The sequence below is a fragment of the Histomonas meleagridis genome (genome assembly GCF_020186115.1).
Source record: "Histomonas meleagridis strain 2922-C6/04-10x chromosome Unknown contig_51, whole genome shotgun sequence".
In the NCBI taxonomy this organism is placed as follows: domain Eukaryota; phylum Parabasalia; order Tritrichomonadida; family Dientamoebidae; genus Histomonas; species Histomonas meleagridis.
In genome coordinates this window covers 1271685-1292057 of record NW_027150894.1, presented here as the reverse complement: position 1 = coordinate 1292057, position 20373 = coordinate 1271685, and the positions used below count along the sequence as shown (strand labels likewise).

At 31.9% G+C, this 20373-nt stretch overlaps 8 protein-coding genes across 8 annotated transcripts; 1 reads left to right on the top strand and 7 right to left on the bottom strand.

The window, feature by feature from the left end:
* Positions 1 to 492: 492 nt before the first annotated feature.
* GO595_007291 (WD40 repeat-like protein) lies at positions 493 to 2046 on the bottom strand (the record flags this gene model as incomplete). The annotated part of the gene is made up of 1 exon (XM_067920740.1): positions 493 to 2046. One exon carries the CDS (start codon positions 2044 to 2046, stop codon positions 493 to 495), a length of 1554 nt encoding a protein of 517 aa, XP_067772810.1.
* Positions 2047 to 2750: 704 nt separating this feature from the next.
* Positions 2751 to 4307, bottom strand: GO595_007290 (Acetyl-CoA hydrolase; the record flags this gene model as incomplete). Its single annotated transcript, XM_067920737.1, has 1 exon — positions 2751 to 4307. The coding sequence occupies one exon, from the start codon at positions 4305 to 4307 to the stop codon at positions 2751 to 2753; it is 1557 nt and encodes a 518-aa protein (XP_067772809.1).
* Positions 4308 to 4623: 316 nt separating this feature from the next.
* Positions 4624 to 5643, bottom strand: GO595_007289 (39 kDa initiator binding protein; the record flags this gene model as incomplete). The annotated part of the gene is made up of 1 exon (XM_067920736.1): positions 4624 to 5643. The coding sequence occupies one exon, from the start codon at positions 5641 to 5643 to the stop codon at positions 4624 to 4626; it is 1020 nt and encodes a 339-aa protein (XP_067772808.1).
* A 2205-nt stretch (positions 5644 to 7848) lies between these two features.
* On the bottom strand, positions 7849 to 8856 carry GO595_007288 (uncharacterized protein; the record flags this gene model as incomplete). Its single annotated transcript, XM_067920735.1, has 1 exon — positions 7849 to 8856. One exon carries the CDS (start codon positions 8854 to 8856, stop codon positions 7849 to 7851), a length of 1008 nt encoding a protein of 335 aa, XP_067772807.1.
* Positions 8857 to 13695: 4839 nt separating this feature from the next.
* GO595_007287 (SAGA-associated factor 29) lies at positions 13696 to 14523 on the top strand (the record flags this gene model as incomplete). Its single annotated transcript, XM_067920734.1, has 1 exon — positions 13696 to 14523. One exon carries the CDS (start codon positions 13696 to 13698, stop codon positions 14521 to 14523), a length of 828 nt encoding a protein of 275 aa, XP_067772806.1.
* A 923-nt stretch (positions 14524 to 15446) lies between these two features.
* Positions 15447 to 16457, bottom strand: GO595_007286 (UDP-glucose 4-epimerase GalE; the record flags this gene model as incomplete). Its single annotated transcript, XM_067920733.1, has 1 exon — positions 15447 to 16457. The coding sequence occupies one exon, from the start codon at positions 16455 to 16457 to the stop codon at positions 15447 to 15449; it is 1011 nt and encodes a 336-aa protein (XP_067772805.1).
* A 410-nt stretch (positions 16458 to 16867) lies between these two features.
* On the bottom strand, positions 16868 to 17959 carry GO595_007285 (HEAT repeat family protein; the record flags this gene model as incomplete). Its single annotated transcript, XM_067920732.1, has 1 exon — positions 16868 to 17959. One exon carries the CDS (start codon positions 17957 to 17959, stop codon positions 16868 to 16870), a length of 1092 nt encoding a protein of 363 aa, XP_067772804.1.
* A 1250-nt stretch (positions 17960 to 19209) lies between these two features.
* GO595_007284 (40S ribosomal protein S7) lies at positions 19210 to 19770 on the bottom strand (the record flags this gene model as incomplete). The annotated part of the gene is made up of 1 exon (XM_067920731.1): positions 19210 to 19770. The coding sequence occupies one exon, from the start codon at positions 19768 to 19770 to the stop codon at positions 19210 to 19212; it is 561 nt and encodes a 186-aa protein (XP_067772803.1).
* Between the last annotated feature and the right edge of the window lie 603 nt (positions 19771 to 20373).

Below are 20373 nucleotides of genomic sequence, written 5' to 3'. Positions count from 1 at the left end.
TATTGAAAGGCATAGTCCGTCGTCATATCAATAGTTTTTTGGGAGGTGCGAATTTATTCCATCCTGGAGCTTAGTACCTTATGTGCATTTCAGGCTGGAGACCTTTTCTGTCAAACCCTTCTGTTATTTTCACACATGGAAGGCCGCTCCTCCTACGTTTGCTTTTGATTCATTTTAGAAAAATTATCTAAGTTTTTGTTGTGTATAGAAATTCTCAGTTATCACTCAATTTATGAGTAAACTATTTAATTTAAAATTTTCGCTCTATCGTACCGGCGACCGTTTTTCAGTACGTATTGAAAAAGTTATTTTGATCGTTCCTTTACCAGAAACATGTTTCCAAAAGATATACCGTATTTCAAATAGGGAAATTTGTAAATCAGATAAAACACAAAAAACAAAAAAATTTAAAAATTTATTATAAAAAAGCATTTATTCAATAAAAATCATTAATAGTCATGACTAGTCACTAATCAACGAAAGTGTTTTCATTTAAGCCATTTGTTTTTCTTCCCATAATCTAATTACGCTATCTTCTCCGCATGAAGCGAACATTTGTAGTTTCTTTGAATAAATAATATCCAAAGCGCCACCTTTATGTGCATCTAACTTCTCCACTAATATTCCAGTGTCTGCATCCCATGTATAAATTTTTCCATCTTCTGATCCGCCAACAACAGTTCTTCCTTCGCTACCAAATCTTGCTCTAACGAAGTGCTTTGATGTGTTTTTATGCCCTTTAAGGAGAATTGCTGTGTCGGAAGACCTTAAATCCCAGATTCTATTTGTGCTATTTTTGGTAGCGGCTAAAAGACGTGTAAACTCCCTATCGGCAGTGACGGAAGAAACTTCACCCAAAACCGGCGCTATCGTTCTAACCGAAATAGAGTCCCTCAAATCCCAGAGGTGGATCGCAAGGTCTTTCCCGCCACTAATTGCGAGATTTCCAGATGAATCCAAGCATAAGGATGTAACAGGACCTTTGTGTCCCTTTATTGTACTAATGATTGAGCCCGTTTTCACATCCCATAAGTTAATTGATCTATCAAAACCTCCACTAATTACTTTGCTTCCAAGGTTGTCAATATCTACGGCATAAATATCATTACCTTCGACACCAAGTGCAGAAGCAATACTCATGGTTTTTGTATCCCAAATTTTTATCGTTCCATCAGCACTTCCACTAACAGCATATTGTGGACATGTAGCAATTGTCCAAACACGTCCTTTATGGCCTATGAATTGCCCTATTTGACTTTGATGAGTTACATCCCATAATACAATACGACCATTGCTTCCACCCGAAAGAAGGTTTTCTGTTCCTGGTATGAAGCATATAGCTTTTATGTTACCAGTGTGGCCATTTTCGAGTGCTTTGTTTGAGTAAGAAGGAAGTAAAGCTGGTTCGAAATCATTAACAATTGATCGAATTCTTCCAAGAGGATAACTCATAAGTTGGCTTGCTGCTGCCTGTTGAATAAGATGGATAAGACGTTCTTCTGGAAGTTTTCCATTCATTGACGATGGTGTTGAGATTATTGATTGTTGTGAATCGATTGTGGATAATGTGCGCTGTAGTGAAGCTTCCAGCTCTGGTGGTGGATTGGAACAAGTTGGAGATGCTGATTCAATGAGTATTGTGGTAAGTTGGTCGAAATCGCCTGGTTGATCTTCAAATGCCCGAAATGGACGGAGTCTAGACGAAAGAAAGAGAAGAGCCGAATGTGTGTCGCCAGATAATAGTATTTCAATGAAACGATGTCTATAAAGAGAATAAACAAGTCTTCCAGAAAATGATTTTTCATTGATCATTTGATCAATTTTGGCCCAATCTTGGGATAAAAGAGATGACTTAAGAAGATCAAAATCAATCTTTTTGTCAAGATCTGAGTTTGTACTAAAACTTGCTTCGGTTCGAAGGATTGAGGCTGAAGATTGAAAATCATTTTCTTCAAGAAATTGAACTATCATTGCAAGTATTTCCCTCTTGATAGTTGGGCTTTCTGGGTCAAAGAGTAGAGATCTTTGTTCTGGTTTATTCTCCATCTAATACAAAAAGTGACAAATATTTTCGTTTTGAAAAAATCTTCAAAAAAATTTAGATAATGTTTTTTATTATGCAGCGATTTTAAATCAAAAGAAGAAGCACCTGATAACATATTATTAATCAAATTTAAGTAAATTAATTGAAAATTTTCAATAAGAATTTTAATATCATTCACAATGATAATACTTGATCCGACCAGCAAACGCAAAAGTATTGGTGTTGTTGTGTTATTTTTAACATGATCTCTGTAAATTTAAAAAGATCTTTTTAATTAAATTAATATAAATTAATATGTAATCACAAACTCAAACATAGAAAGAAATAATGGGTGGATTGGTGTAATCCCAGTCTGTAAAGTGTACGCTACCCTTAGAATTCAGGCGTTGTAACTGCTGTGGTGATAGGTAATTAGATTTGTGTTGAGTGCCCTCCCACCAGGTAAATCTGATGTATCATGTACTCTTGCGAAGGCAAGCTAGGGAGAGATATTAGAGAAACCAAAATCAAACCTTTACGAAACTTATGTATTATTATTAACGTTAATAACAATAAATTTCTGACTTGTTCTCATTATCCATTTCATCAGAAGTTTTCCCTATTTGCCAAATTGTTTCTTTGTTTGGAACCCAATTTTAAAGTTTTTCTCATTTCACATGTTTTATCTTTAAAGAAAAAAACAAAATTATTATGTTATTTTCGATGTTTACCAACTGTCGAGGTGCATTGTTTGTTTTTCAAGAAGGTTTGTATGCATCTTGAAAACTCTACTTAAGATCTGTGGCTCATGTCCACGGCCCTTCGATTGTGTTTCTTTGATAGCCATATTCAAGTAGTCAGTAAGTTGATCTCTATAATCTGGGTGAGCACATTTCTCAATAACAAGTCTTGCGCGATCTACTGGGCATAATCCTCTCATATCAGCAAGACCTTGTTCAGTAACGATGACATCAAGATCATGTTCTGTATGGTCAATATGTGAACACATAGGAACAATGCAAGAAATACCTGTTGGTGATGCCTTTGTCTTACGTGCAGAAGGACAGTGCATAATTGAGAGGTAACCATTACGCTCAAAGTCACCTGAACCGCCGAGACCGTTAACAATTCGGGTGCCCCCAGCATGCGTTGAGTTGGCGTGGCCATACATGTCGACTTCAACTGGTGTGTTCATTGCTATGACACCAAGACGACGGATGACTTCTGGTGAGTTAGAAATTTGTTGTGGACGAAGGATAATCTTGTTCTTATAGAAATCAAAGTTATCATAGAATTTGTCCCACTTGGAAAGAGTCATGGATGTTGATGAAGAGAATTTAAGCTTTCCAGAATCAAACATTGGGAGCATAGCTTCTTGAAGAACTTCTGTGTAAACTGTAAGATTTCCAAATGGTGAATCATTAAGTCCATCAACAACAGCATTAGCTATGTTACCAACACCTGATTGGAGTGGGTAAAGGTTCTCTGGCATACGGCCTTGCTTAACTTCGTTTTGAAGGAAATCAACAATATAAGATGCAATAGCACGAGAATCCTTATCGGCGCCTTTAACAGCACGTCCTGGGAAGATGAGTCTGGATTCAACAACGGCAGCAACTTTTCTTGGATCAACTTTGATTGATAATGATCCGATACGATCTGATGGAGATCTGATGTTTAATGGTTTGCCAGGTGGAACCCATGGTTCAACAATATCGTGGCATCCCTTGAATGATGGAATAGCTGTGTTAAGTTCAATGATAATCTTATCTGCGCAATAGCACATTTCAACAGCTGAACCAACAGCACCTGAAAGAACAATCGAACCATCATCAAGGATTTCGGAGGCTTCGATGATAGCAATATCAATGCCGCCATGACGATCTTTTGTGTAGAATCCCCATGTAAGATCTTGTGGGAATTGAGAAAGATGCTTATCTTCAAACTTAGCTTTGCCACTGTTGAGTGATTTACGAAGAGTTTCGGATGTTTGATATGGGTGACGAGAAGCAATCATATCAAGTTGAGCCCAACGATCTTCATTCTTTTTACCAGAAGAAGCACCAATGAACAAATTGAATCTGAGCTTTCCTTGGAGCTTGTTTTGTTCAACATAATCGGCAAGAGCAATTGGAACTGCTTTTGGATCACCTACTGGTGTAAAGCCTGACCAGCCAACGTACATTCCATTCTTGAATAAAGGAATTGTATCTTTTGCGTCACAAACCTTGGAGAGGTATGGTGTGTACTTGCAACGTTCCTTCAGCGCGCCTGAAACAGACATTCTGAGAAGTGAGGTAAGCTATTCAAATTTTTGAATTGGGATAGTGGCCGGGGCATCACTTTTTCAATGGATGGTTGTTCTGGCAACGTGCAAAAATTCATGTTTCTTACGAAAAAGTGCCAACACACACAGAAACCTTTCTGAACCGCAAGTAAAATGTTATTTATTTCTTTAAATATTTTGCATTTTTCTGGTCATAATATAATAAATGATGTTTACTAAGTAACAATGGATTTAAAAATATCATCATTAATCTAGAAAAAAATAAGATTGTTCTTTGGTAAAAGTTTTAAATAATTTTTGGAGTGCAAACAATTTAATGAAACTCTTCTATCTCATTATTAGTATACACATTTGTCTCATTTATTGGGTGAACTCGAAAGTACTGTTCCCATGAACTATATCTATTATCATTTTGATCAATTAGGTAATCACTGTTTGAGTCCTTAAATGGATCATTCCAAACTTTAGTGACATTACCATTCGCTTCATGAATTACCAAACAATTTGACTCAACTTCGTCAATATGTCCATATACAGTGACATTATTAGTTGGAAGTTGGCCAAAATATAGCCAATGTGTTCCTGTTGTTGCGCATTCTAAAAGAGATGCAATTTTAAGCATCAATGTATCGGCAGGTCCAAAAAATGCATATATGCGATAGAAATCATCAAAGCGTATAAAACTCGTTTCTTGTGGTGCAAAAATTGCCATAAGCACTTCAAAGGAATTTTGATATGATTGTCGCGGAGCACAATATCTCTTAGCTGCTTGAGGAACAAAATATGTGGTCGAGGCTTGATATGAAAATGTATCACTTTCAATGATTTCAATCCATTCTTTAAGGGCTTGTTGTGAAACCATATCTATTTGATCTGGTGTCATTTTACCAAGATGGAATTCTTTGGGTTCACTTTGAATAGTGCTATCCTTATGATATTGCTTCCAGTCTGATATGTCCATTTCCCCAGATTCATTGAAGTTTTGATATGAGTTGCTCATTAAACATTCACGTTTGGTAAAGCCATCACGGCGCCATCGAGTCCACCCATGCTTTTCACAATGTAATTGTTTGAACTTTCCAATTTTCAAATTGACATTTAATGTATTTAATTTAATTTGCATGACTTTTAATAGCTTTGCTTTACATATCTGAAAAATCTCATTATCAACCCATGCAATTCCTATTTCTTCTTCTAATTCTGGATTTCCTGAAACGTATGAAAGAAGTGCATATAATTTTGCTGGAAACCTAGTTTGTGGGTCTCTTGTACTACGGCGAGATATAATTTCTTTGATGTTCTCTGGGAGGTAAATTGTTTTGGTTTCTTCCATTTTTTGACTGTTATTTGTAAAGTATTTGATTTTTGGCGGGTTTCTAACGGTTGATTTTTGTCAAATTTCACAGGACAAGTCTGATACATAAACGGTTTATTAAGTCGTTGGTAGTTATATTAAAAATCACTCACCAAATAAATTTATAATGATATATACATTTATGTTGGTTATCTCTGATGCAAATATTGAATATAATAACCTAGAAAATTGAAAATTATATGAATATGGAAAGTCAAATATGTTTGAATTATCTAATACATTCCTATGGTATTTATTCAATATTAAATGAAATGCAAATAAATTTTATTCCAAAAAGTTCTTTTAGTATTATAATATTTTCAAAAGTTAATTCAGATGATACAAGATGCTATAAAGGTCAGTTTTGTATGTTAAATATTAAACAAGATCTTTTGTAAACCTGAATTTAATTTTTTTAAAAATACACCCCTAGCTACGGGTTTCGTTTATCTATTACATCCATACATTTACTTGTAACAAAGAAAGTCATCATATAATTTATCATATATCCCAGTGGGATGGATTATAAGATGAATTATATAATGATATCATAATTCCCAAGCCACTCCGTTGAGGTTTCTCCTTTCCAAATGGATAAAAATTTGATTATGCCTTCAATCAGAAGTGAACAAACAATCTTCCATGCGCATTAGCTCTCACAGGATACTTCAGGCGTAAGTCGAAACATTTCGTCCAGATCGGGAGAAACGACGAAAATATGTTTCATTGCCGACTTGGAAAAATGACGTACAAAAGAATATTTCCGATAAAGAAAAGCATCTCTGTATGCAACGATAATTCCTGATGAGGAATCTCATAACTCGATGAATTTGGGAACAAAATCTCGAAAATTTCTTTGCACATCCATTGCCGATACTGGTGTTTGATGGTTTCAACTATATGCAATGACATTTTAGTGTTAGTAAATTAAAATACATTTAATATGTTAATCGGATATAAAAAACAACGAAAAAAATATTATATTTATATAAAAAAAGATATCTGATAAATATATTTAATTTCAATTCGTTATTCTCTTTAAATCATGATTTATATATTCTTTAATATAATGTTTTGAAGATTTTGGTGAATTTATTTAAACACTATGATATCTTTTGATAAATATACTAATAATGAAATTCACCCTTTGGACCAACAAAATGTATTAAATATTTATTCTTGGTGCCATCGTATACTATGTACGAAACATGAAAAATGCAATATTTTGTATATTTCCTTTAAATAGATTTGGGGATCAAGTCCTTACTCATCTATTTGCATCGTCATATTTCTAATATAGATATGTCACCTGTGGTTGATATGTTGTGGAAGGTAAATTATTGAAACATATAAAAAATTATTCAATGAATACTTTTTGCATAAGCATCAATTCATTTATCTAAAAGTAATTTCACTATATTTCCTGATTTATCTAAATATAGTAAAATTGAATTTGGAATTTGTTATAATTATTGGAATGTATTTCGTATTTTTATTAGTTATTTTCATGCCTTCTTTTTCTAAAAACATGAAGATTTCATAATTATTAAATTCTACACATTTTTTTCCCGAGATATATTAAATTTTCTTCAATTAAATTACAATTATCTTGATTTTCGATATTGGAATTCGATTTTGTAAAAGAAAACATTGAAAATGACTTTTGTCTACCATTGGAAAATTTTCCGATTTTATTTTCATAAAGATAATGAAAAATTTCATTTCGATGAAATTCTATAGCTGTTTCATATATGTCTGTAAATGATGAATTATTTTGTTCACATAAATTAATAACTTCTAAGTTTTGACCTGCAATTGCATAAAAATAAATTTTTAATATTCGAATTATTTAATAACAAATATTTAAAATATTTAATCGAACCAAAAAATGCGCAATAATCAATCAATGAAACATTTACAGTATTAACAAATGAGCATCTTTCATAAAGTGATGATATTCTAATATAAATATTCTAAACAAAGAACAAATACCATTTATTCGGTAAAATTAAGTTTTTGTCATCTAACAATGAAATCATAATGGAAAATGAATGGATAAAACAATCAATTTGTAGTTTAAGCTTGTTGTGGTTCAAAAATTTAAAAAATAATAATGATATTAAATCAAATGTTTAAAAAATTTTTATTCATTAATAAAATTATTTCACTTTTTATTTATTTTTTTTACCCGAACTGCATACTTTGCATCAATATTGAGTAAGCCAACACCTCATACGAGTTCACTGAGTAATCTCCGACATGTCCACGTTCTGGTGCATATTTTTCGATGGTATTTAATATTTCGTCATCAGCGAAAATTATTTCTTTCCAATTTTCGAAATTTGGATTCAAGTCGGCGATTTCCAACGCTTTGTTTACTGCATTTAATAAACTTTTCATTAATATATTTGCGGTAGGCTCAAAGTAATCGTGTAACACTTGGAAAAATCCCATTTTAGCCATTTCTTCGGCAACGACTTCACTCGACACCGAAAAAAGATCACAAATTGCACGGACAGCATTCGTTTGTTTCTCAAATGTATTCGTGTTGTATACGATTTGAAACAATTTTGTCGTTATTAAATTAGTTAAACAAAATTCCGAAAATATTTCTCCTCCATATGTTCCTTTTGAGATTGCATAAATTGCATGATTAGAAACATGATCATCATTACAATCAAACAACGATACAACAAACTGTATAAAAAATAATGAGGTTTCATGAGGAAGATATGAGAATTGCTTCAGAGCACGATGAATAAATGAGAGCAAAGAGTTCACAAATTCCATATCGTTGTTTACATTGAAAAGTGACGGAAAATTCGGTTTGTTTAAAGAAAAAAATAAACCAGCTTTAGATTTCTTAGCATAAAAGCTTAAAATACGCATACATAAGCTTTTGAGCTTAATGTCGGGATCAGTAAATATAAGTTCATAAACTTGATCAAGAAATGGTCTTAAGTATTGAAAAGAAATATAATAGGAACCAAAGGAAAGCAAGCAGTGGAGGATTTGCTTAATGTTAAGGGTTTGAAGCTTCTGTGCTGCTCCGTTCTTAAGGTAATAGTGACAAACATGTGAATAACCTTGAACGAGTGCGCTACTTTCAAACTTGGATTGGTACTCATCTTTGTCTGTAGGCATCGGTTCCCGGATATCGAGGTCGCTTGGAGGAATATCGTCGTCTAACATTATTTCAACTAATCGAAGAGTATCAAAATTTGGAAAACTAGGAAAAATTATTTCATAAAACTTGTGGTGTATAAGATATAAGGTGGCAGACCTTGAATCTACCATAATTTCATAAAACAAATGACTAATTGATGTACGAATGTTTGGGTCAGCGCAAAAATTATCATCATAGAACAAAAAAAGTTGCGAAAAATAAGGAAATATTTCCTTTGGGAAGATAAATTGTGTGGAGTACTGATAGATGAAATTAAAACAATTTAAAGTTTGAGATGGATCAACAATCCCTTGAAAACACTGAATTAAATCTTCATTTTTTGGAACTTCTGTTTTATCTTTTTGAATGCTTTTCCCCAGGGACGCGCTTTCTTTCTCAGGAAAAATCATTGGTTGAATATTGAATACTTTACAGATCCTTTCTCAATTTTTTCGGAAACCGTTTAGGAAACCTTAAGAGATAATATCGAGTTTTTCTGGTAATATTCTGATATTTAATTTCATTTGTATATCCTACTTCGTTCATTGGAACTTTTTGAAATAATTTTAGTTTTCTCCAAAATGGCCTCATTAAATTATATTAATTTTAAATATATAATGCAATGTATTATGATGATGTTTATTAAATCATTAAATAAAATAATTATATAATAATCTTTTTTCGAAATATAAAATCATTCATATGATAAGACTTACAACAAACAAGATGAAATTTGCTTACAAAACTTTTTGAAAAGTTTATATTATCGACTTTTTCTACCAGATTTTATAACACCTAAATTTCAGCAACAAAAAGTGTTCAAACGACCCCTTACGTGAAACCTTTGAATGAAAACTGCTAATTAGAAAGAATTCTTTCTCGTTATTTAAATGGTTTACATAATTCCCAAAAATTCCCAAATGGAAACAAAAGAATCAGAAGATGGCATCAAAGACAACTTAATTGAAGATAAACCAGAAGGTAGCGAAGAACTTGGGAATGACTCACAACCATTTTTGTTTTTTGTTTTGGGACTCTCATCTTTATTTTCTTATTATATTTTTGTAAATAGTATTGATATTTTCAAAGAGATTTCTCATGCACAAAACATGGGGTGTTATGTTTCTAGGGCTTTTTGCTTGACTTATAACACTTTATGTATTTTCTTTCCTTTTTTCAATATCAAAAATCCTCGGATTACAATTATAGTATGCCTTGTTCTTCTAGCAATAGTATTACTTTGTATTTCTCTTTTTGCTCTTATTGATTTTAATTCCCAATATTTTTTCACAATAATAATGATATCAATTGGTTTTTGCGCTATGATTTCATCTATCATATCATCTTGCACAAGTGCTCTTGTTAATTATGTCAGTGAACAAGAAAAAAGGAACTTTTACAGTGGATATGTATGTTGTGGAATATTTGCTGCTGGACTTCGACTCTTTACAAAAGGCTCAACAAAAAGCGAAAGCAAAGTTGATTCAGCTGCATATTTTGGTATAGCTTCATGTCTTTATATCATACCAATTATTCTTTTTATTGTCAAACTCAAAATAGAAAGTGTTTTTAACACCTTTAACAGATTCGTTCAAGGCACGCCTTTATCTACCAGTTTTTTAGAGACATTTAAGTTAATTCTCATTGACTTTATTCTTACTTTAGTGAATAGTGCCATTACTTATTCGCTTTTCCCAGGCTACCTAACTAAGATATCTACGTTTCCTAATATTGGAAATTGGATCTATGTAATTATTACTGTACTTTTTTGCATATTTTTGTTTTGTGGCAATCAAACTGCCAACCATTTTCTTTTCAGAAGAAAACCGTTACGGTTTTTATCGTTGCTCCGTCTATCGTTTTATCCATTGTTTATTATATCGATTCAAAACATAATTAAATTTGATCCTTATTGGACAGTATTTTGGGTCATACCATTTGCTTTTTCGGATACATACTTCGAAAATAATATTATATATCTTGCAATTAATGAAAATGAAAGATTAACTGTTGACAAGAAAAGCATTGCAAACGACATACTTTTTCTCGCTAAAAATTGTGGTGCAGTTGTTGGCGTTTTATTAACATTTGTTTTGGATTTATTAGGTTGAAATAGTTGATGTTGTTTACACTTGTGAATTGGTGTAATGAACTCAAAATTCAATTTTGCGATTATATAAACTATCTATCTTTTGTATTAATTTTTTTTTTTTTTTTTTTTTTTGTTGTTGTTTAAAATAAAACATAAACTGTCCATGTTCCGAATGTACTATGTTTCTTGTGAACAAAATCATATAATTATCTTTTTAGTAATGATAAATATTGATATATTAAAATGAATATTTTGAAAAAAATTCATTTGAAAAATATAAGTTTATTAAATTAATTTTACAAAAACATATGATTTTATATTAAAATAAATTTGAGTTTGTTAATCATTATCAGATATGATCCAGTGGTAAATAATGAAACACTTTTTTGTGTTCATTTTACCGTTCTCTTCCACAAGGGAACAGCCGAACGATAGATAGGTTCAATTAGAGTGAATCGTTTTTGACAGAAAAATTCATCGGTAGAACTGCAGTTTTTTGATCCTCCTGATATACAAAAAATTTTTTGTAAACATTTCAAAAGTGAAACTAAAAGTACATTTTTATTTCCTTGTTTTCTGAACCATACCCCACAAAAAGTCAAATATTTGACTCCTTTTAAAAAGTTTATATCGTCCAAGCGAAATTTCTGAGTACCTCACAAATTAAGTAAATAACTGGTTCATATTTAAATTTTCACAACAGCCTCAGATGAGTTCTGGCAGTGGAAACCAACCACAAAAGAAAGTCCAGTTTTCACCAAACCCCATCGTATATACATACACAGTGTGGTCAGATATACAAAGTGATCAGTGTAGTTCAGATTATTCAGATGATCAACCAAAAAAACTTGTAGAAATCAATACTCCAATTGAAGGAACATATGGGAGCATGGCATGTATGACATTGTTACTCGTTTTCCTTCTTTGCGTTTTATTCTATTTAATTTATAAGATATTTTATTGCGCGTTGACAAAAGAAATCGAAGCTCAAATTTCGGAGTATGTGTCTACCAAAATCACCAAATAATCTTGTTTTGAATTAAAATCTTTCTTGTTTTTATTTATTTATAAATCTCTTAATATTTATATCTATGTAATTCCACGCAAATCATATCAGGGTAAGAAATGTATTTTGTTCATATGTTCTAGATAGCATAAAATTCCAAATTTTATTCCCAATTTCATTTAGCCTGTGGATTTCACATAACATTTCATCATATGGAAAATGAGAATTTCTCTTCAATTCGAAATCAATTAAGAAGTGTGGGAAATTTTAAGTATGCTCCCATGAAAGATCAATCACACCGTGACGATGAAAGCTTTGAAGAAGAAGAAGAATGTGATTCAATTGAATTTTCTAAAAAATTATCTCTTTTTTTAAATGGTGACACGAACCAGTGCGAATACTTTGCTAGGCATTTCCAGTTAAGGTCACTTGATGCTTTTAACTCAATCACAACACCATTACAATTTTTCCAATTTTTGATGACATTATTTTTTTCATCCAATGCAGTTCAAGAATTCAACTCACTCATGGTTATTGACTTGCTCCTCAGGCTAGAAGGTGTAGATCTATCGTTTTTTACAAATGAACAATTTTTGCAAAAATTGATTTTTAATTTCCGTTCCAATGACAAAATTTATTCACGACTCTCTCTTGATGCTATTACAGACATTCTCATTGATTATCCCAATGTTTTCCCAGTTCTTGTTAATTTTGGTTTTCTTGATATGTTTCTTTCTGTGATTGATTTTTCAAGTTATTCACAAGATGAGAAAGATTCACATCATTTTTTTGAATACTCATGTGAAGTTGCTTCCCATTGTTTATACACCATCATTCATTTAAAAGTTTATCGAAATGAAGATATGATAAAATTATGGTATATTTCAACATGTTTTATCTCAGACGAGATGACATGGTCTTCTGTTGATATAGGTCTTGGGTCTATGCGATCTTTGATTGGGAGTGGCCTTCATGTTAACCCAGACGACGCATTAATTGCCAAATTGGCTGAAATCGGTTTGATGGGTAATAGGGTAATTGACGGTTTGCTGCGGCTTTTACTCAAATTTGACAGGGAAACGAATGCGATACCGCGTTGCTTCCAGATGGGCCTTTTGGAGGCTTTTATGTCTCATATTGAACATGATAGTGTTGACTTGCCAAAAATTTATGATTTTCTTTCTTTTGTGAAATTTTTTCCAAGGCAAATTGAAAATTTTGTTGATAAAACAATTCAATTTGTAGTTAATGGATCATTTGAAACTAGAATTGCTGTGATTAACTATTTGGCTGTTGTATTAGATGTGAATGATATTGGCTTAGTAGAAGAGTTGATAAAAAAAAATGTATTTTCGATATTTGAAAATATTTTCGATTCTGATAATGGAGACGCAATTTTGGTAACAATGGATCTATTGGTTAAGCTGTTGAGTATTATAGAAAAGAAAGAAAAAGATATGAAAAGTTTGAATGGTCTGGATTCGATCGCCAATATCCTTGAAACATTGATAATTAGTGAAGATGAAAAAGTTGCGCAACAGGCGCAGATGTTATATAATATAATAATGAAAGTTCTCGAATAGTATTTAGTAATTACTGATAAATAAGATCTTAGTTATTGACTTATATTACAAAGAATTATAGACTAAAAGAATTATAAATTTTCTTCTTTTAATGGGATAGGGCGTTTTTTGATTTTTTTTGAGTTAATAATTGCAAATTATATTTAAACGGTCGAATACCCTCGCTTCGGCGGCACTTTTTTAGATGAGGGAAACAAATTTCCAAACAAAAGATCACAAATGGAGGTTCCACACACTTCTCAAACGTGCATATGATATTAAACAATGCTCCACTAAAATTAGCTCAATAATGGAGATACAAGACAACATAGAAAAATACAGATCCCTCAAACAATTATCAGAAAATGTTAATAATCTCATCGAAACCGAAAAGCATCGGATACAAGAAGCTCTTATACAAATTGATCATTTAATAGCAGAACGAAAACACCCACCACCGGAACCCGAAGTACCAGATATTGAAACAATTCGTGAACAAACCAAAGCATTCATAAATAATCGTCAGCCATTAGCTTCTGCTCCTTATCCACCACTTTGTGGTGCCTTACCACTTCAACCTGATCAGTTATTATCAAAAGGTTCATTTGTATGTGTTCTTAACTCTAACAATGATTATATTCTTGGCATCATCCAGAGCTTCAATCCTGAAACGTTCCAATATTTAGTCTATGATGCTGATCCAGAAGATAATGTAATTGTAGAAATATATTCATTAGCATCAAAAGTCATTCCCCTACCAACATCATCACCAGCGCGTCGCTCTAAGGCTACAATGTACCCTATTGGCGCTCGCGTTTTGTCTCTTTGGCATGATGAAATTGTTGGATGGACATCAGTTTTTTATACCGCTACAGTGATCACACAGCCAACGTCATCGCCCGGATGGTATTACTTGCAGTTTGACGGCGATCCGCCTGTGTTTGCGGACGTTCCGGAAAAATTTGTTGTTCAAGCGCCGCAAGAAATTTCAGGCTCAGAACAAGAAACAGAATATGCGACAGATTATAATTAACTAATCTTATGTTTGTTTGTATCCGTGATTGTAAATATAAATATAAATGTTTTATTTTGTTTTGTAATAATAAAATGTTAATAAATTTTTTTGTGAAATTTGATTTAATATAAATTTATGTACAAAAAATGTCTTTTTAATTTCGAAACTATTGTTATAAGAAACAAAAGACTTTCACTGCATTTAAAAGTTATAAGAAAATACCTAAGGTCTGAAAATTAAAATTTTCTAAATAAACAAAAATGTTGTAACAATAATTTACATAATAGTGAATGAATTGAAATTTTATCTGTTTGTTGATATTATTTGGTCACTAACTTATTTCGAATGCAATAGTTATTATTATTCATGAATAATAAAACAAAAGTAAGCTCCCAAGATTCAATCAAATATTTCAATATTTACATGCTCTCCAAGATGTCATTTGGAACTTATGTGAAGATAATCTTGATTTATCTGTTTTTTCTACATTTGTTTATATGATTCCGAAAATCCAATTTCATTTTATTTCCAAATATGGCAAAATGTTTTTTTCTCTTTTATTGCACAAAATAAAGAAGTAAAAATTTATCTTGACTACTTAAAATTAATTAATGAAAAACCAAAAGAAAATAATATTATTTTTAATATATTTCAATTTTTTCCTCAAAGTCTTTTTAAGTAATTGAGAAATATTATATCAAAATAGTTAAATTACTTCTTGAACAAAAAGATATTGATGTTAATAAAATGAATATTATTTGTTTTATTTAAAATTTATTTTTCAAATAATATTTGGAAATGATTTAAATTCTTTATGACAGTACTTCTACTTTCATCATCAATATAATTTTCCACAAGATTTATCAACATTTTTTTTAAATAATTCAATTTGTAACTAACCATAAATCATTAACTTTACAAAATAATATGTGATAAATTTTTTATTGTTCCTCTTCTTTTACTCTTTTAATGAAGTTCCAAGTGTCTTCGCACATTTTATTCAGGTCATATTTGGCCTTCCAGCCAAACAATTTCAATGCTTTACTCGTATCGCTGTAGTAAATGGCAACATCGCCCGGCCTTCGCCCAACGATTTGGTAATTGATCTTCACTCCGCTAGCTTTTTCGAATGCGTGAACAACGTCGAACACAGAGCTTCCTGATCCAGTACCAAGGTTTACAGCTTCAACACCTTTATGTTTCATGCTGTAATCTAATGCGCAAATATGTCCTTCGGCAAGATCAACAACATGAATGTAATCTCGGACACCAGTTCCATCAGGAGTGTCATAGTCATTACCATAAATTTTCAAATATGGTAATTTGCCAATTGCAACTTGAGCAACATATGGAATAAGATTGTTGGGAATTCCATTTGGATTCTCGCCAATAAGTCCACTCGGATGGGCACCAATTGGGTTGAAGTAACGGAGTAAAACAACGCTCCATTCATTATCTGAATTATAGAGATCAGTAAGAATGTTTTCAATGAAAAGTTTAGTACTGCCATATGGATTGGTTGTAGCAAGGGGATCAGTTTCCTTGCATGGAGGATGGGCATTAAGCGTATAAACAGTGGCAGAGGAGGAAAATACAATACGTTTAACATTGTATTTCATCATGACTTGGAGAAGATGTAAAGTTCCTGTGATATTATTATGGTAGTAAAGAATTGGTAAACGCATTGATTCACCAACAGCTTTGAGGCCTGCAAAATGAATAACTGCATCTATTTGGTTTTCAGCGAAAACTTTATCAATGTCTTCTCTGTTAAGGAGGTCTACTTGATAAAATTTAAAGTCTTTCTTCGTGATTAATTTGATTTTATCTAATACGTCTGGTTTAGAATTGACAAAGTTGTCAATAATAATTACCTGCTTTCCTGCGTTGAGCAATTCAACAACAGTATGGCTTCCAATATAACCTGCGCCACCAGTTACAAGGATCGACATCCACAGATAAGGCTTAGGGCGGCCCAATATCAAAACCGTTTTTATCATCGTCAACATTTAACGGTCGTTCAATATCAATTCCTTCAACTTGAAATGAAAAATTCTTTTATGTTATGTTTAGCTTATTTTTGTGCGTAAAAACGTACATTTTTTATCTTTATAAATACCAAACTACAATATTAATATTTCGATTTAGAATCAAATCATTCAATCCAATAAATTTGAAATAAGATGAAAAAACATATAATTGCACAACAACAAAATAAAAACATGATGTAAGAAAGCAATTTTTACCAAAAAGAACAAATATCTGAATATATATAAATTCCAACGCATGAACCCCAAAACATTGTTTCATGCGAAAATGAAATTAAATATTTTTTCAATTCAACTAATAACATAAATGGAAATTAATCATTTCCATTTTTTATACTTTTTGCAGTATTTTGAACGCTAAAAACATGATCCGCTAATAACAAATCCAAACTATCTTGTACAAGATGAATAAACATTGGATTCATTTTTTTCATAATTTCAGCGGCGCATAAACGGTCCCAGTGGTTGTCACTTTTTGCGAGAACGTTTATGTAATGTAAATCTTTTTCTGTCATTAACTCAGCAAATGAAGTCGTTGCGTCATTTCGAACTGCTGCAATTTTGTCTCCGATTAGTGAGTAAGCTGATTCTATAAGTTTTTCATTGGGGAAAAATGATTTACATTTTCGTAATTGAATTGATACTTGAAGACGCATTCTCCACTCTGGGTACTTAGACAAAGGTTCTAAAAGAAAAGGAAGTATCTTATTGACGTCAACAATCTTTTCCAAAAAATCTGACAAATTCGACATGACTCCAATTGCAACAAATGGCAAGTCATTTAGAATCAGTTCCACAAATTCTTGTAGCTCCGATGGTTCGAAGAGTTGAGTAAGGGCAATTAATGCAAACGAAAGTGTTCTTTTGATCTTCTTATCATTATTATGCAAAGATTGACGAAAAGAGGGTAATAATTCATCCCTAAATCGCTCTCTTCCGATCGACAATGCAACTGCGGAGAAGCAGAACGCAGTCGCATAAGAGTCTTTCTGATTTCCGGATAATAAAATTTCTGAATATTTCGAAACCAAATTCTTTGAAACCTTTTCACCGAATGTGCTCATCACAGGAGCAAGTCTGGAGATGGCTAATGTCCGAACAGATGCGTCATCGTCTGTTATTACTTTTGAAACAATCGGATCAATTACTTCCATACGAGAATTTTCGTCCATTTTGAGCGAAAACTGATAAAGCGCCTCTGTCACTTTGAGCCTTACATAAGGAACTTTGTCTTTGGAAAGTATTGCAATTATATCATATAATTGTTTTGCTAAATTTTTGTCTTTTATTTTGCCGATGTAAGAATCTATCATGCTGGGTAACATTCCCCTGATTTTTGATAATGGATCTTTGGAAAGTGTTGAAATTATTGGTAAAATGCCTGAAAAAACAGAAGCTATTTCCATACTTTCCCCAATGTATTCAAGTGTTTCAACAACAGCTGCTCGAAGAACATGTTTTTCTTCATTTGCAAGTCGATGTAAAAAAGGTAAAAATTTAAAATTTTTTTGAAAAAAATTTTCAAAAATAGTGGTTAGGGAATTTGCAACTAGCTCGACCGTTTCTTCATTATTTGAGTCATCAATTAATAAATAGATTGGTAAAATATTTTTGATGATAAAATCTTGATATGTTTTTCCATTCATAATATTTGAGACAGCTTCACATATGTAAGGCATTGACTCGACCATTGATTGATTTACTTCTTCATATTCAGAAGTTACTAAGTTTTTAATAATTGGAATTACTTGAGTAAGGAATGCTCGAATATCAATATCAAGTACACACTCTTCCAACATTTTAGGAAATTTGATAATCTCATTGATATCTTCTGTGTTGAGTGAGCATTGAATGTGAGAGAGCATTTCCATCCTTCTGTTTTATAACCGACTTCACAATAACGATAGAATGCTTTCAATTTTGAATAGAGAAAAGTTCGTTTTGTGAGGCGTGAATAAAAAATTGATTTACATTGATTGTAAAAATTTACTTTTCTATGAAGCTGTACGTTTTTTCTGTTATCAAATTTTCGAGAGGAGATTTGACCTTTTTAGTATCAATGACATCATGTTGAAAATATTATAAATGTTAAATTGAATTTAGACATTATAATGCTTTACCTAGGCTGCAACAAAAAATATCAATAAAACGAAAAAAAATTTAATAATAAATAATTAACAAATATTGAATTATAGAAATTAATCTTATCGATACGATTTCATTAAAACATATAACATCAAATGACAGTCATCAATGTGTCTTATATAGATGAAGCAAAAAACAAATTCATAATATTTGAAAAATAAATTAACCTCAAATTATAATTTAATAGAATTTGATGGATACAATTGAGTAATATACATGGTAGTAATATTAATGAAGATTATTTCATTATATCTGAGAAAAAAACAAAAAAGGCAAACATATCAATAAAAAAGGAAAAAAATGGTCAGGACGGGGTTCGAACCCGCGCCATTTCTGACTAGTGCCTAAAACTAGCGCCTTAGACCACTCGGCCACCTGACCTTTCGATCAATGAAATAAAAACATCAACATAATTAATAACTTAAATACATTTTTTAAATATCCAACTTCTCATTTTTTCTAAATTTTTAAAAGATTTACATTAAATTAAAAAATATTTTATAGGTCTTTTTTAATGAGTAGCAATTTCAAAGACCGTCTTTAATCCAGTAAGCTTGTGATATGCAGCAGCAAATGAATTAAGGCGATCTTCAACGCGTGTCTTATCATGGGCATCGAGTGTAACGTATGTTGTAAGTTTACCATCGAGGCCGTAATGTGTACGCTTTGCAACAATTGCTGTTGGGTAAACAACATCATCAAGAAGACCTTCATGAACAGCACGAAGTGTACGTCCAGCGTTACGGATAGCCTTGTAACGGCGTCCTGGTTGTGGTGTCTTTGGAAAAGCACGACGCTTAGCAACAATGACAACTTGAGCGTTTCCTAATTTCTTTTCAAGTTCTGGGATGACAATACCTTGGATTTGGTGATAGCCATTGATTTGCTTGTATGGAACTTCAATGATGATAACCTTAACACCATTAGAATCAGCTTCTTTGGCGCCAGTGATTTTGAGGGAGTTCATAGACTTTTTGATTCCCTCTTCTGCGGAGGCCTTGATTTCGGTGATGGCTGTGGCAACTTGTTGTTCGAGAGCTGTTGCTTCACCCTTCTTTTCGAGGATGCTCATTTGAAAAAGGAAGAGCCAAAGCTAACCGCCAATGACATTCAATTCATGAACAAACAGAGACTGTCAATTCTCCAGGAATTGTAAACATTTCAAAATATTTATAGTTTAAATTTGTAAGCTTGCTTTTATATAGTAAAGGATATGTGCAACTGTAATCATCATATAAAAAAGCTTTTAAAATGATTATAATAGCTTCCACAAATCCAATAACAAACAGCTTACATCTAAATCTACTGGTTCATCATATTCAGCATGTTTAAAGTGTTTATCATATTTCAACTGAAAATAAATGGTTGAAAATATATGAATAGGAGGTTTGCATGATGGTCTTAAGTAAATTGACATCATGATACTCATATCATAAGGGTTTAAGAATCCCCAAACGAAGCATGTGTAAAATCCTCCTGCAGAAGAAATTCTTGCTGATTCTTCGGTGCAAATTTTTTCAAATATATATATATATATATATATGATATTCCCAATAAGAAAGCAGAAATACAAAAATTAATTTTAAGTTTTTTACCGTAATGAAAAACATACTTACATAATCTTTTATCTATGGCATCAGCTTAATAAAACTTCATTTGCCACCTATGAATTGCA